At 35.7% G+C, this 15755-nt stretch overlaps 1 protein-coding gene across 1 annotated transcript in view; it reads left to right on the top strand.

Annotated features, from left to right (window-relative positions):
• The window catches only part of LOC123868337 (GTP-binding protein REM 1), an 85378-nt gene extending 70204 nt beyond the window's left edge, over window positions 1–15174 (top strand). Inside the window, exons 3-5 of the mRNA XM_045910816.1 lie at window positions 2309–2394; window positions 6513–6702; window positions 11238–15174. Coding sequence (XP_045766772.1) covers window positions 2309–2394; window positions 6513–6702; window positions 11238–11515 — 554 coding nt within the window. The 3' untranslated portion in view covers window positions 11516–15174. The remainder of the gene's footprint in view (window positions 1–2308; window positions 2395–6512; window positions 6703–11237) is intronic.
• Window positions 15175–15755: the final 581 nt, after the last annotated feature.

The following is a 15755-nucleotide window of genomic DNA, read 5'->3' as shown; positions in this document are numbered from 1 at the left end:
GATGTGGCCTAAGATGGGACGTGTTTGCCTAGAAGATGCCTATTCACTCTTGTTTTAAAGATACCCGGATTGTAATTCCAAACCTTAGCCATGCGTATGAGGAATGATGACGCAAAACGTTTCGTGCATGTAGATGAAACTCCGAAAAGTTAGAGGCGTATAGGAACTCCCGACCCACCGATAAGCGGCCGATGTTTTATTCCCTAGGCTATCACCACTTCTGCAATATAGTGCATAGGTACTCTATGTTAATATATTTAATCCCTTCGGGCCGACGTGCGCCTCCAAAGACTACATTAATGATCGTTGTTTATAAACTACGACGGTACTCATTGTGAGCTTTTACCTAATAATGGGTTTTACCCAGCTTTCCCCTATTACTCATTCCAGCAGTAATAAATCAAAAACAATGGCCGACCTGCGTCAATTAATCAAAAGGAACGGGTTTAGCATCTACATACATTCCAACCTTCAACTCCTCGTAGATCTAGTGGTTAGCTGTCCGATTGCGGATGATGAAGTCCCGGGTTCGATTCCTGGGTCGGGCTAAAAATAGGATTGGGTTGTCTGTTAAAAAAAAATCAGCAGGTACTAGTTCTGAGATAGGAAGTTGGTTCAGCCCAGTGCCTCGCAGAACACGTTTAAAGCTGTCGCTCTTCCAGTTGATATCTTTTCGGTTGTGTTGGATTTCCGTCCCATCGGGCTATGAGACTGAGGAAATAGAGAGTGCACCTGTGTTTTCGCACAAACTTGTGCATTATAATATCTCCCGTGGAGATGGCTAATTTGTAATTTTTTTAAATCTATATTTTGCGGAAATCTTGATCGTCAATTGAATCTATATAGGTTTAAAGAAATGCGGGAGACGAAAATTTCACTGACAATAATTAATCATGGTAGAACGCATGCTCTATCATGATTAGTTACGATTAACTACGGTTTACCCACGATGGTTAATATGCACATAGCTCTGAAAAGTTAGAGGGAAACCCCGGTCTCCCCGAATAACAGGCTGAAGTCTTAACCTTCATTATTCACCACACGATTCCTTATCCTTGAAGAAACAATAAACCTAGCTTAACTTAGCTTGACTTTAAACTGCTTTGAACGTATTGAAAGCTGACTTGTCAGCACGTCTATAGAGGCTTTATAAACAGTGATGAACGGTGGATGAACGCAATGGATTCATGTCAAAATCCCCATCCAAATAAACCAATTAGTTATTGATTGAAGCCATTAATGTCTATATTTTGGAAATTTAGATTAATCTATGCGATATTGAAAGACATTTAACTATAAATCTGTAGTTTCAATTAAATATTAATTGAAGCTTAATGAAGGCGTACTTAGTAAGTTGGTTAGTGGTTATTAAAACCGCAGGTTGAAATGTGTTCTCACCCATAGGTATATCGCAAATATTTAGATAACTAATTGTAGGTAGATTGTTTTATTATTCCTATTCAAATTCCTGGAACTGATACCTTCTGCTAACTTCGTTTTGTTACCAATATTATTACATTGTGAGTGAATGTAGTAGATACAGCCTATGGAGTGAAGTTAGCACGAGGTGTCAAACTGTGTCTGTTGGCTTTTGATTATACCCTAGAGTTTCTTATCTTTTTTTTATAATCATGGCAATTTATATTGAAAGATTCAACAGCTTATACCGAAGTTCGCCAAGATAAATATCAAAATCGTTCACATATCCCTAACTCAAGTTAACCCAGCTCCTTTCATATCAAAAGTTCTCAAACGTAAACCTTAACTTAGACTAGACAGATTTCATCTCCGGAAGCGATTATGCTCATCTGCCAAAAGCACACGTAGGTGTGCGACTTAAGGCGCAACGCACTCCTGCAGAGTGGAGCTGAGTTTAGCTGCTTTGGGTAGCGACATCGATGGATAGCGCACCCTTCGAGTATCTTTTTACTGCGACAAAGCCCAAAATGAAAGTTATTATGTATTTATTTAGGTCCGTTCCTATGTCCGCTCGTAACTACTCAATGGCTCAACCGATTTTGATAAATGATACATCATTAGATTTATCTTGATGGTTTGGTAACATGAGTTTTTGGTTGGGTACATAAAATTATTAAAAAAGCAAAATGGCGGATTTTATGCGCTTTAATGTGCGGGCTGAAAAGGATGCAGAGATGCGTAGTCGGGGTCTTTTTGAAAACTTTTTAAATTACTTGTTACCCGATTACGTCAAAGCCTTTGACGGGATAATGATTTTAGCACACTATGTATGTAATATGTATGCAGGTACATATTTTAAGCTTTAATAATTTTAATTTTTTATTCACAGATGTCGACAGTTCCGAGCAAAAGGTGTCCATAATGCTGAACGGCGAAGAATCAGAATTATATTTCGTTAACTGTACAAGCACAAAGGTACGATTTATCTAAGCACTACTAAATGATACGCGCGACTTACGAGTAGTTCGCGTGGATATGTAGGTTTATAATATCGCGGGAACTCTTTGATTTTTTCAAATAAAAAGTAGCATTTGTCCATGTGCAGGATGCATGATATCTACTGCTATGTACCAAAATTCATCAAAATCGGTTAAGCGGAAGCGGAAGCGTGAATAGGTGACAGACAGACTTCGTCCGCGTGGATTTAGGTTTTTAAAGATCCCGTGGGAGCTGTATGATTTTCCGGGGTTAAAAGTTGCCTATGTCAATTAAAGGGACGTATCACGTAAGTTATCTCGGTGCCAAATTTCATACAAATCGGTGAAGCGGATGGGTTTTTGGAAATCCTGTGGGAATTCTTTGATTTTCCGGGATAAAAAGTAGCCTATGCCCGTCCCCGGGATATAAGCTAACCCTGTACCAAATTTCGTCAGAATCGGTTAAACTGTTGGGCCGTGAAAAGGTAGCACACAGACAGACAGACAGATAGTATGGATATGGATGAATAGTATGGTTGTATCGAGCTTCAAGCTGGGAAAATCGTTCATTTTCGGTACAGCCAAAAGGCTTCACCCGAAATTGAACTCGTAATTTTTGACTGGATTGAAATATTTAGTAGGAAACATTGTAAAGGGATGTTTGGGGATGAGGGAATTTTATTATTGATATATCCAAATAGGATATTTCACCAAATGGCGAGCAAATATTAATAATTGAGTACATTTTTGTATTAAAATATTATCAACAGTTTCATATTTTATTATTTGTGTGACAGAGTTACTGTGTTTCCTGTTTTCATAAAGCACAATGCCTACATGTACCAATACTAGTTAGGGTTTCGTACCCGAAGAGACTATTATTAGTTTCCGTTGTCCATTCGTCTGTCTGTCCGACGCATTTTTAGGGTTCGGATAGCAAATAATAAAAACTTCCAAATGGCCGCCATGTAAATTTAAAAAAAAAAGAGTACATAAGCTTGTACGATGGTACGGAACCCTTTGTATGCGACTCCGGCTCGCACTAGACCGATTTTGTATTAAATTATCGACAGCTTCATCACACTATTATATATAATATTATAAAGGAGAAAGTTTGTATGTGTGTGTATGTGTGTGTGTGTGTGTGTGTGTATGTTTGTTACTCCTTCACGCAAAAACTACTGGACGGATTGGGCTGAAATTTAGAATGGAGATAGATTATACCCTGGATTAGCACATAGGCTACTTTTTATCCCGGAAAATTAAAGAGTTCCCACGGGAATTTTAAAAAACCTACATCCACGCGAACGAAGTCGCGGGTATCAGCTAGTATTTTAATAATTTATTTGTGAGAGAGTTAATGTATTTTCTGTTTTCATAAAGAACAATGCATACGTGCGCTATAGTTAGTTATGATATGTAAATTGCAGGGTAGGTAGTTATCAGTGAATATCCAGGTTGTTACTCGTCCCCAGTTGCCCACTCATGCACTGATTGAACATTGAATAAAGCCTTGTATTGGAAAATGTAACAGTATTTTTCCGCACTTTTGAATTGCTACTTATTTACTACATACATTCCATACTTCCATACTAATGTTACAAATGCAAAGTTGTCCATCTGTTGTTTACCTTTTCACGGCTCAACTGCTGAAGCAATCTTGACAAAATCGGACACAAAAATACCATGCATACTGCATGCAGAATGCAGACGTAGGTATATAGACCGCGTATGCGTCCTGCTGAGTATCCTGTAGATAGATAAGACACTTTTTAACCCCCGACCCAAAAAAATGGGTTTTATAAGTTTTACGTGTGTATCTGTGTATCTGTCTGTGGCATCTTAGCTCCTAAACTAATAAACCGATTTTAATTTAGTTTTTTTTTGTGTCAAAGGTGGTTTAAAAGTTATCAGCTCTTTTCTAGTTACTGTAATCTTCCCTTGTCGGGGGTGTTATAAATTTTTAATTTACACTTGTTATTCCAAAAAATCAAATAATTCTCGCAGGATTTTTAAAATATCTAAAGCGCACACAAAGAATATTTGATGATATCTTCTTCTATTAGAATAATATATATATAAATAATACTCGCTTTATGTCTGTCTCCTAAGATTAACGCACAGTAATCAAAAATTCAATCGAAATTCTGAAGACACTTCGTGCTACCCGTGCAAAGCCGGGGCGAGTCGCTAGCTAGGACGGAATAAAGCATTGTATTGGAAAATGAATCGAGTATTTTTCCGAGCTTTGCAACATTTTATATTAGAAACATTGAATTATGCAAGCTGCATTACGAGTGCCCTGTTGAAATGGAAATGCTGAGGAATATAACTATTTATTCGGGCAAAATATTGTGCAGGTCCTTTGGATTTGTAATGGAACAGGTTTGCGTTTGACTATAAAAGTAAAAGAATATAATTATTACTAAAGTACCTAATCTCCAGTAGAAATTACTTAGTTCTTCTTTGTGTATGTCTTTTCATTGTAAGGTATGTTGTAATTTTAAGTTATTGGTACATGAATAAATACAAGTGTAAATTAAAAATTTATAACACCCCCGACGATCCAAAGTATTTGAGTTTTCCAAAACATCATTTTCAAATAAATAATAATTATGTATTTAGGCAACGTCCATCTTGACAGTTTGACATTTGTCTATTGACATAATATTATGAACCTAACGGTTATATAACCTTCTTTTCTACAAGAAAACTAGAAAAGAGCTGATAACTCTTAAACGGCTGAACCAATTTTTTTAGATTATAGCTAAGAACACTCTCGATCAAGCCACCTTTCAAACAAAAAAAACTAAATTAAAATCGGTTCATTCGTTTAGGCGCTACGATGCCACAGACAGATACACAGATACACAGATACACAGATACACAGATACACAGATACACAGATACACAGACACACAGATACACAGATACACAGACACACAGATACACAGATACACACGTCAAACTTATAACACCCCTCTTTTTGGGTCGGGGGTTAAAAAGAATATGACCCGCAGTGGGGGCAAGTGATGATGATAATAATATTATAATAAAAGGAGAAACTTACCTAAGAGCTGATTAACGTATCGAGATAGTAGGTGAAACTGCTGTAAAAAAAATTTGAATGGATGATTTCTTTGTAATGTTGACTTACTATATGTATATTTATTATACTTAAAAAGGGTGAAACTTTGCCTAAATATAAGTCATTTTAAACTGAATTCTATCAACAAGTGTAAATTAAAAATTTATAACACCCCCGACGATCCAAAGTATTTGAGTTTTCCAAAACATCATTTTCAAATAAATAATTATGTATTTAGACAACGTCCATCTTGACAGCTTGACATTAGTCTATTGACATAATATTATGAACCTAACGGTTATCTAACCTTCTTTTCTACAAGAAAACTAGAAAAGAGCTGATAACTCTTAAACGGCTGAACCAATTTTTTTAGATTATAGCTAAGAACACTCTCGATCAAGCCACCTTTCAAACAAAAAAAACTAAATTAAAATCGGTTCATTCGTTTAGGCGCTACGATGCCACAGACAGATACACAGATACACAGATACACACGTCAAACTTATAACACCCCTCTTTTTGGGTCGGGGGTTAAAAATTTTCAACACCCCCGACAAATCATTTTCAAATAAATAATTATGTATATCTAGGCAATGTCCATCTTGACAGCTTGACATTTGTCAATTGACACTTGAATATTATGAACCTAAGGGTTATCTAACCTTCTTTTCTACAAGAAAACTAGAAAATAGCTAATAACTTTTAAACGGCTGAACCAATTTTTTTGGATTATAGCTAAGAACACTCTCGATCAAGCCACCTTTCCAACAAAAAAAAGTAAATTAAAATCGGTTCATTTCTTTAGGCGCTACGATGCCACAGACAGATACACAGATACACAGATACACAGATACACAGATACACAGACACACAGATACACACGTCAAACTTATAACACCCCTCTTTTTGGGTCGGGGGTTAAAAATAGCGTTGACTTTTTTGAGTATATATATATTAGTAGCGAAAACTACGCGGATGAAGTCTCTGGCGAATCCTACCTACTTAGTAACTTTTTTTTGTGTTCGTAGGAAGAAATCGACCGAGCAGAACCTCCAGATGCCTTCGTAGTGATCTACTCCGTGATAGACAAGGCGTCCTTCCAGAAAGCTGAACAAGAGCTAGCCAGGTTGCTAGATTGTGACATGCTGAGATCAAGACCTGCTTTACTGGTCGGCAATAAGATCGACCTGGCGAGAAGCAGGGCTGTTTCTACACAAGGTAATACAAAACAAGTGGTCCTTTTTGGAGTTGCGTACCTCAAAAGGAAAAATGGAACCCTTATAGGATCACTTCGTTGTCTGTCCGTCTGTCGTGTCTGTCAAGAAATCATTCGTCATCTTATCGGTTTGTATTAAAGTAGCTGAGGGTGTCAACCTGCAACCACATAAGGATGCCAACGCTCCCGGTTACTCACTGTTCTCTGGTGGAAACACAAAACAGTGCAGGATGAATAAGCTTGTAAAGCTCCTCAGCACACTCTTCAAAGTCCACCGTCCTTCCATCTTCGAGGATACAGAGGAAGAATTTGCCAGGTTCCCAAATTCCATGACTTGTCGGAAAACAAAACAGGGATCGGGGGTGACATTTTTGTTATCAAGGCTAGGCCAGAAAAAAACAAGTTTTTATTCATAATATCACTAGCGACCCGCCCCGGCTTCGCACGGGTGGACATTTATTTTTTCTATTTTCCGGGATAAAATATAGCCTATACGGATTCGGAAGAATCCCTCTAAGTAATGGTAAAAGAAATTTTGAAATCGGTCCAGTAGTTTTTGAGCCTATTCAATACAAACATACAAAAATACAAAGGTTTCCTCTTTATAATAATTATAATATCATAAGCATAAAATGTCATGTTTTTCGTTCGATTTAAAAACCATCTGAAACATTCTGGTTATCGAATCAACGGCTTCGCAACTTTGTTTCCCAACTTGCGTGAAGAGGTAACAAAACTTTTGATTAAATTGCTATTTGCTGATTTATATTTTATGACTTCGTTACATTCAGGGATATTATTACCTATCGAAATTACCGACTAACGTAGAATTTTTGACAAAAAATATTAAAAAAAACCAGTCAAGTGCGAGTCAGACTCGCGCACATGGGGTTCCGTGCCATCGTAAAAGATCATGTACTTTTTGATTTTTTATTATTTACGTGGCAGCCATTTTTAAATATTTGTTAGCAGTCACTATACATACACTATACTATACACACTCTGTGTGAATTCCAACTCTTTACCTAAGTATTAAAATTCATGAGCTACAGTCCGCTGATAGGCAGATAGACAGACAGAAATAAAGACAGATAGATGGGCAGACGGATTGACAGCGGAGGCTTTAGAATCCCGTTAGCACTTTTCGGGTACGTAACGATAAAAACTTTTTCTATAATACAAGTGTAAATTAAAAATTTATAACACCCCCGACGATCCAAAGTATTTGAGTTTTCCAAAACATCATTTTCAAATAAATAATAATGCATTTAGGCAACGTCCATCTTGACAGCTTGACATTTGTCTATTGACATAATATTAAGAACCTAACGGTTATCTAACCTTCTTTTCTACAAGAAAACTAGAAAAGAGCTGATAACTCTTAAACGGCTGAACCAATTTTTTTAGATTATAGCTAAGAACACTCTCGATCAAGCCACCTTTCAAACAAAAAAAACTAAATTAAAATCGGTTCATTCGTTTAGGCGCTACGATGCCACAGACAGATACACAGATACACAGATACACAGATACACAGATACACAGATACACAGATACACAGATACACAGACACACAGATACACAGACACACAGATACACAGATACACACGTCAAACTTATAACACCCCTCTTTTTGGGTCGGGGGTTAAAAATTGCGGAACTTATACCATATCGAGGTACCCTTTGTTTGGAAGTACGAAACTGGAGACAGGATGAGGTGGTATTTAATAGGGTACGTCCGCAGTCTGATATGATGATGATGATTATGAATTATATGATTCTTTAAACTTTGTCCGTCTATTAATAAAGCAAATCATTGGAATGTTTTCGTGAAAATAGTTAATTAAACTTTGTCATGTTTATAGCTGTAGGCTTAAATATCGGATGTTCAATTTACTTGAATAATGAGGACAATGTACGGACGATCTATCAAATTGGCCTCGGTATAAGAGCGAGGGCATATTAGCGACTTTTTGTCCCGAAACTTTTTGTGCTTTCATGCTGTTTACACTCTTTATTACAATACTTAGTCACTTTAATTTGCCATAACTTTCTAAAAAGGTGAACTATTAGCTTCTCACTGAAACGCGTAAGACTGAGACTACACGACGCGTTTCTGGTGCGTTACGGCGCCGCACCGGTATAGGTATGAGTATTGGGTAATTAAAAAAAAAAAGATTCCGACGAATTGAGTACCTCCTCCTTTTTTGGAAGTCGGTTAAAAATCAGATCTGGATACGAAAAACCAACTCCGAAGGGTCTGGGGCCGGGCAAATGCGTCGTTTATCTGCGTGTTTCTCCGAGAAGATTTTTGAATATTGAGAATATTATTGATAAAAGACAAGTGTAAATTAAAAATTTATAACACCCCCGACGATCCAAAGTATTTGAGTTTTCCAAAACATCATTTTCAAATAAATAACAAATAATTATGTATTTAGGCATCGTCCATCTTGGCAGCTTGACATTTGTCTATTGACATAATATTAAGAACCTAACGGTTATCTAACCTTCTTTTCTACAAGAAAACTAGAAAAGAGCTGATAACTCTTAAACGGCTGAACCAATTTATTTAGATTATAGCTAAGAACACTCTCGATCAAGCCACCTTTCAAACAAAAAAACTAAATTAAAATCGGTTCATTCGTTTAGGCGCTACGATGCCACAGACAGATACACAGATACACAGATACACAGATACACAGATACACAGATACACAGATACACAGACACACAGATACACAGATACACACGTCAAACTTATAACACCCCTCTTTTTGGGTCGGGGGTTAAAAATGCTGTTAATTTTCGTAAAGACGTTTGGTTAAACCCTCCGATAGTGCCATTTAATACATTAACAAGTGTAAATTAAAAATTTATAACACCCCCGACAAGTGAAGTTACAGTAACTAGACAAGTGTAAATTAAAAATTTTCAACACCCCCGACAAATCATTTTCAAAAAAATAATTATGTATATCTAGGCAACGTCCATCTTGACAGCTTGACATTTGTCAATTGACACTTGAATATTATGAACCTAAGGATTATCTAACCTTCTTTTCTACAAGAAAACTAGAAAATAGCTGATAACTTTTAAACGGCTGAACCAATTTTTTTGGATTATAGCTAAGAACACTCTCGATCAAGCCACCTTTCAAACAAAAAAAACTAAATTAAAATCGGTTCATTCGTTTAGGCGCTACGATGCCACAGACAGATACACAGATACACAGACACACAGATACACAGATACACACGTCAAACTTATAACACCCCTCTTTTTGGGTCGGGGGTTAAAAAGAGCTGCTAACTTTCAAACGGCTGAACTGATTTTCTTGGACTATTCCGCGCCTACGATCCAAAGTATCAGAGTTTTCCAAAACATCATTTTCAAATAAATAATTATGTATCAAGGCAACGTCCATCTTGACAGCTTGACATTTGTCAATTGACATAATATTATGAACCTAACGGTTATGTAACCTTCTTTTCTACAAGAAAACTAGAAAAGAGCTGATAACTCTTAAACGGCTGCACCAACTTTTTTGGATTATAGCTAAGAACACTCTTGATCAAGCCACCTTTCAAACAAAAAAAACTAAATTAAAATCGGTTCATTCGTTTAGGCGCTACGATGCCACAGACAGATACACAGATACACAGATACACAGATACACACGTCAAACTTATAACACCCCTCTTTTTGGGTCGGGGGTTAAAAATCACAATAAATATAAAAAAATTATATTAAAATAATAAGACACTAAAAATATGGGGGTAATTTTTTTGCAAGCAAGCTTTTTATGAGTAAGAGCAAAGCTTGCTCGTCAAGCTTGTATCAGCGTCGGGAGCAAGCTTTACAATAAAGCTTTTATGCGACCGTAAATTAGGCCGTCAATTACAGGAATACAGACTGAATAGGAGAGTTTTCAAGCAAAATTGCGAAACGTAAATAAATAAACCATTATTCATGAAAAATGGGCTCCTTTTATAACGTCGTTCGATTTATGTCCGTACCAGATTATATTTTTCTGACGTATTAATTTTATGATTCCAACCACGCTTAATAACTTTTTTTGTTAATTAATAATTACAAGCTGGTACCCGGGACATCATCTGCTTTTTTGAAATTGCTGAGGAAATTCTTTAGTTTTCCGAGATAGAACGTAGCCGTCTTCAGGATGAAAGTTATCTCTATGCCAAATATCCTCAGGATGGGTTCATTGTTGATCAGTGGAAAAGTAACAGATAAATAGACAGACGTACTTTTATATTTACAACATTACTATGGGTACAATACATTACGTACGATAGAGTTTCTTTTCTCATTGGTTGATGCTTCATTAAAAGTTTCCGTTTGGAGGGCTAAGGTATATTTTACTCTAACGTTCTAGTTTTTCGATACTCGAAATCAATCAACTTTGTGTTGTACTCGAACTAACCCTGGAAAGTTGTGCAACGCTAACTTCTCTACGCTAAACTATTTTGTAACTTTGCCTTTGTTAACACTTCAACTTTGCCAATTTTGTCCACAGACGGCAAATGCCTCGCCTGCACCTACAAAGCGAAGTTCATCGAAGTATCAGTCGGTATCAACCACAATGTGGACGAGCTCCTGGTCGGCATCCTGAACCAAATACGGCTGAAACAGCAGCAATACTCAGCGGAAGGAGGTAGGGAATCCTCGCCAGCCCACTGGTACAAGTCCAGAGGAGTTGTACGAGCCAGTATGAAAGCTAGGCAAATGTTAACCTGGATTTTCGGCAAAGAGGACACGAAATTCAAAAACTGTGAGAACTTAAACGTCCTGTGAGTGGAAAGTGATGGCCCCGTGTTCGTTTAGACATTGGACTGTGACGCGGGTGTTTTTTTTTAAATTTTAAGTAAGGCAACGGCTGACGTCACTTTGTTTTTGGAAATATGGTACTCTTAGGTTTCGATCCATCATGAGAGAGATAGAACTGAGAATATGTAGACATCAGTCATCATAGACTATAGGCCAGATATAAGTAAAAGCTATGGATGTGGCACCGTGACACGCCATGATACAAGTAACCAGGGTTCGGAACCAGTTGATTTCCCAAACCGGTTTTGATTGTGGTTAAAGTTTCGGTCACTGTTTTAAGTTTTAACCGATTAGTAAGGAAGGTTTTTTCCCGATTCTGTTGAGCGAAATTTAACCCAAATATTTTTTCGGTTTAGTTAGTTGAAACCATGCTCTTACGGAGTTATAATGGTTTCATGAACAATTAGTGCTGTTTCAAAACCGGTTCTAAGCCCTGAAACTGACAGCTAAAAATAATATTATTAATTATGTTAAAAAGTGGAACTAACAGAGAACGGAGAGAACGTTTAAGAAAAAATCAACATGGCGTCTGCGCAGTAGTGTATTTTTAATGCCAAAGAATATCTGTAAATCAATATTAGATGTATTGTGCCAATTTTTTGGAAAAAATTTAAACATAATCGTTTAGATTAAGCCTATATTTAAGTGATAAACGCAGTATTCTCCTTTGTCTCGTCTTTAAAATATGATTTAAATAATAATACGACATCATCAGCAATATTATAGTTATGATATTGAATTACTTACTAAGTATGTACGTATTTGTATTATAAAATTTATAGAATACCTATTATAACTAAGAATTTAAGGGCTGATTTTCCATTCGACAATTTGATGGATTGATAGTTTTCATTCAAAAACAGCTAAAATTCAAAATTCTTGAGTTGTAAGTTAATGCCGATTGAAAAATCAGTCCTAATTATAATATAATAAAACTCGAATACTAAAAAATACAATGTTACTGGACCATTTGATATGTAAAATCATATAATTAATATATTTTATTTAAATATAGCTATGAGTATAAAACATTTAAAATAGGTAACTGTCTGTATCTAGTTTTTACAAGAGAGTTTAAAAACATATGATATTATTTCACATTGCTTTTTTTGCAAAAATTACCATGATACCTAAATAAAAATCATTAATATCGTGAATACTTATATTTAATTTGTTTATGAATACTAATTCGAGAGTGTTTAAAACCTTTACTAGCAGAACGTTCAATTCCGTCGACAAACCCTTAGAAAAATATACCTACTTAATATTGCTTTGTATGAAATATGTATAATTTTATAACATGTATAATTTGCATATTTATTTAGTTATTGTATAATAAAGAACTAGCTATACCATGTACATATAACAACTGCGGATGCACTTAAGGATTTGATGTTGTATAAAAATATAATATAAGATTTATTGATTGTATATTAATTCAATGTTTTATATCTTTGTGATTGTCCAATTTATGTCAAAATATATCATTATAGAATGTTATACATTAAACACAAAATATTATTTCGTTAACAAAATGGTAATTCAGATTTCGAAATTTTCTTCAAGTGTAACAATTAGAGAACAAAATGTTTCTGAAATAAATTAATTTTCTTAAACAATAGCACAATTATTTTGAATTAAATGACACCATATAGGTAATTAAATCAGTTGTGGCACAAAGTTTAAAATGATTTTTGGCTAAATGAATGTTTTACTATACCAAAATTATAGATCAAATAAATCAAAAATTATGGCTGAATGTTATTCTCATCAATAATAATGATTTCAAAACTGTTCTTAAATAATATTATAAATTAGAAACTTCATTATCTCTATTCGAAACAGTGCCTTTAATAATTAATAATGTATGTTAAACCTACACATACTTTACTTACCTATATTCATCTTGAAACTCTTCGTTTTCATGTCTAATTAGTAATTAATAAAATTAATAGTTATTGATGTATTTTTTATATATTTCCCATTATCATAGATTTTGATATAAATTATAAGAGTAAGTATTACTTATGTTAAAGTATAACAGTAATATTGTACAGACATCCGAATTATATAAATGTATAACTTGGTAAATAATTATAATTAAGTATTCGTTATATATAATTTGCGATGTAAAAATATTTTGTGTCTATTAGCTAGTGTGGTATTTAATAAAAGATCTATGATGGTAGGGTTTCCAACATAGTTTCTTGCAAAGGTCATATCGTCGGAAAAAAGGGCAGTTCAAAAGTTTTTCAATCTAGTCGTCTATCTAGACCTGCTCCGTATCCTGCTCAGTTGGCTTCGCTCACACCTCAGCCCTAGAGTTACCCACACAGAAATCGTGTGTGGACAGACCGGTGTTCCGGTAGTAGGAATAGCTAATTAAATCAATTACGATTCTAGCCACGGAAAGAAGTTAGCATAGCGCTTTCTCTTACGTAATATCATACAAATGAAAGAGCCAAAGATCTCAGTGGGCGTTAACCATTTTGAGTTTTGATTACTAATTAGTCATATCCGGGGGTGAAATTTTTAGGCAACCCATATGCAATATATTTATTGACATGTTTAATTGAATATAAAATATGTTTCATCCATTAACCAGCTCGGTGAAGGTCGTTGTATAGCAGGATCTTAACCAATACTGGTGTTTCTGCGGCCTCAGGTTATAATAAATTCATATCTTATAGTACGTGACTGGTTGAGATGGCCATCGGGGTATGGGGCGGGGGGACACCCCGGTTGCCATTTCAACCTGTCGCGCACTATACTATACATGCTCAATGATCTAAAGAAAGCACACCTATTATTACAAGCGCTAACTAACTTTGTTTTCTAAATCCTCACTCACACCTACCTTGAGAGATAATCTGTTTGAAAGCTATCTGAAAGTTCACTTCTCACAATTTGCATACACACAAATTGCCGAGTAAGCTACCGACATAAGCATACTTGACTTTAACAGACTTTCACAGTGTCTGTTGCACAAAAGTCGCTTGAATGAAATGAAATAACTTTTGTTTCAAGTAGGACAACTTGTGCCACTTATGCAAATTCAGGACTCTACTTCCGGTTTGGAAAATAGGAGGTACTGAAAAGAGACTAAACCGGCTCTTTTCAAAACGCAAAATGTTACCATATGCAGATATCGTTGCTGGCTTGTAGAAAGGGCGAATAAGCCATTTTTAACCCCAGACCCAAAAAGAGGGGTGATAATATGACGAGTGTATCTGTGTATCTGTCTGTGGCATCCTAGCTCCTAAATTCAGGAACCGATTTTAATTCATTTACATATGACAGGGAAAAAATATACGATCATAACGGAATGTCGATATCTAGATGCAGCAATTCGTAACTTATATTTTCTGACCGGCCAATTTAGATCGCGTGTATTGTACGCGTCAGTCGAAAAAAAATCGCGTTGTTTTAAAATAAGTGTGAACGCAGCCTAAGCTTGAAACTTTGATTAATTTCGCATAAAATCATCGTCTTCGCCAACCCTCGAACAAATTGAATAATTATTAATTTTACTATAATTTTATACGTCTTATAATTAATGTAGTAAAATGTTTACTTAACTGTAAATAAATAAACAGATTGACAATAAATTTGAATACTGTATGTGATATATTTATTTTATTTACCTTAAAACCCAATTTCGCAGCCAAAGATATGGTCGTTAGTAAGTAGGTACTTACTGTTACAGGTGGATTTAACTTTAAGGGCAGGCCTACACTGCTGAATTTCGCCGCGCAATTTTCGCGGGAAAACTCGCATCGCTGGTGATATTTCGCAGTGCGGGCTTATCGCGTGAATTTATTGACCCCCGACCCAAAAAGCAGGGTGGTATATGGTTGACGTGTGTATCTGTGTATCTGTCTGTGGCATCGTAGCTCCTAAATTAATGAACCTATTTTAATTTAGTTTTTTTTTGTTTGAAAGGTCGTCGAGTGTTCTTAGCTATAATCCGAGAAAATCGGTTCAGCCGTTTGAAAGTTAGCAGCTTTTCTAGTTATTGTAACCTTCCACTAATTGTCGGAGGTGTCGCAATTTTTTGTGTACTATCAAATGGGGTAGAAACTGACAAAAAATTACTCGTAAGCAATTTCACCCTAACCACCTGGGTGCCTGGCCTGGTGCACTTCGACAGATCCTTTTTTCCATGCACATTAACTGTGAAATCGACTCCGTGTTCCCACTATATTAC

The sequence above is a fragment of the Maniola jurtina genome, chromosome 9 (genome assembly GCF_905333055.1).
Source record: "Maniola jurtina chromosome 9, ilManJurt1.1, whole genome shotgun sequence".
Taxonomy (NCBI): Eukaryota; Metazoa; Arthropoda; class Insecta; order Lepidoptera; family Nymphalidae; genus Maniola; species Maniola jurtina.
Note: the sequence above shows the minus strand (reverse complement) of the source record. Positions and strands in the feature narration are given on the sequence as shown.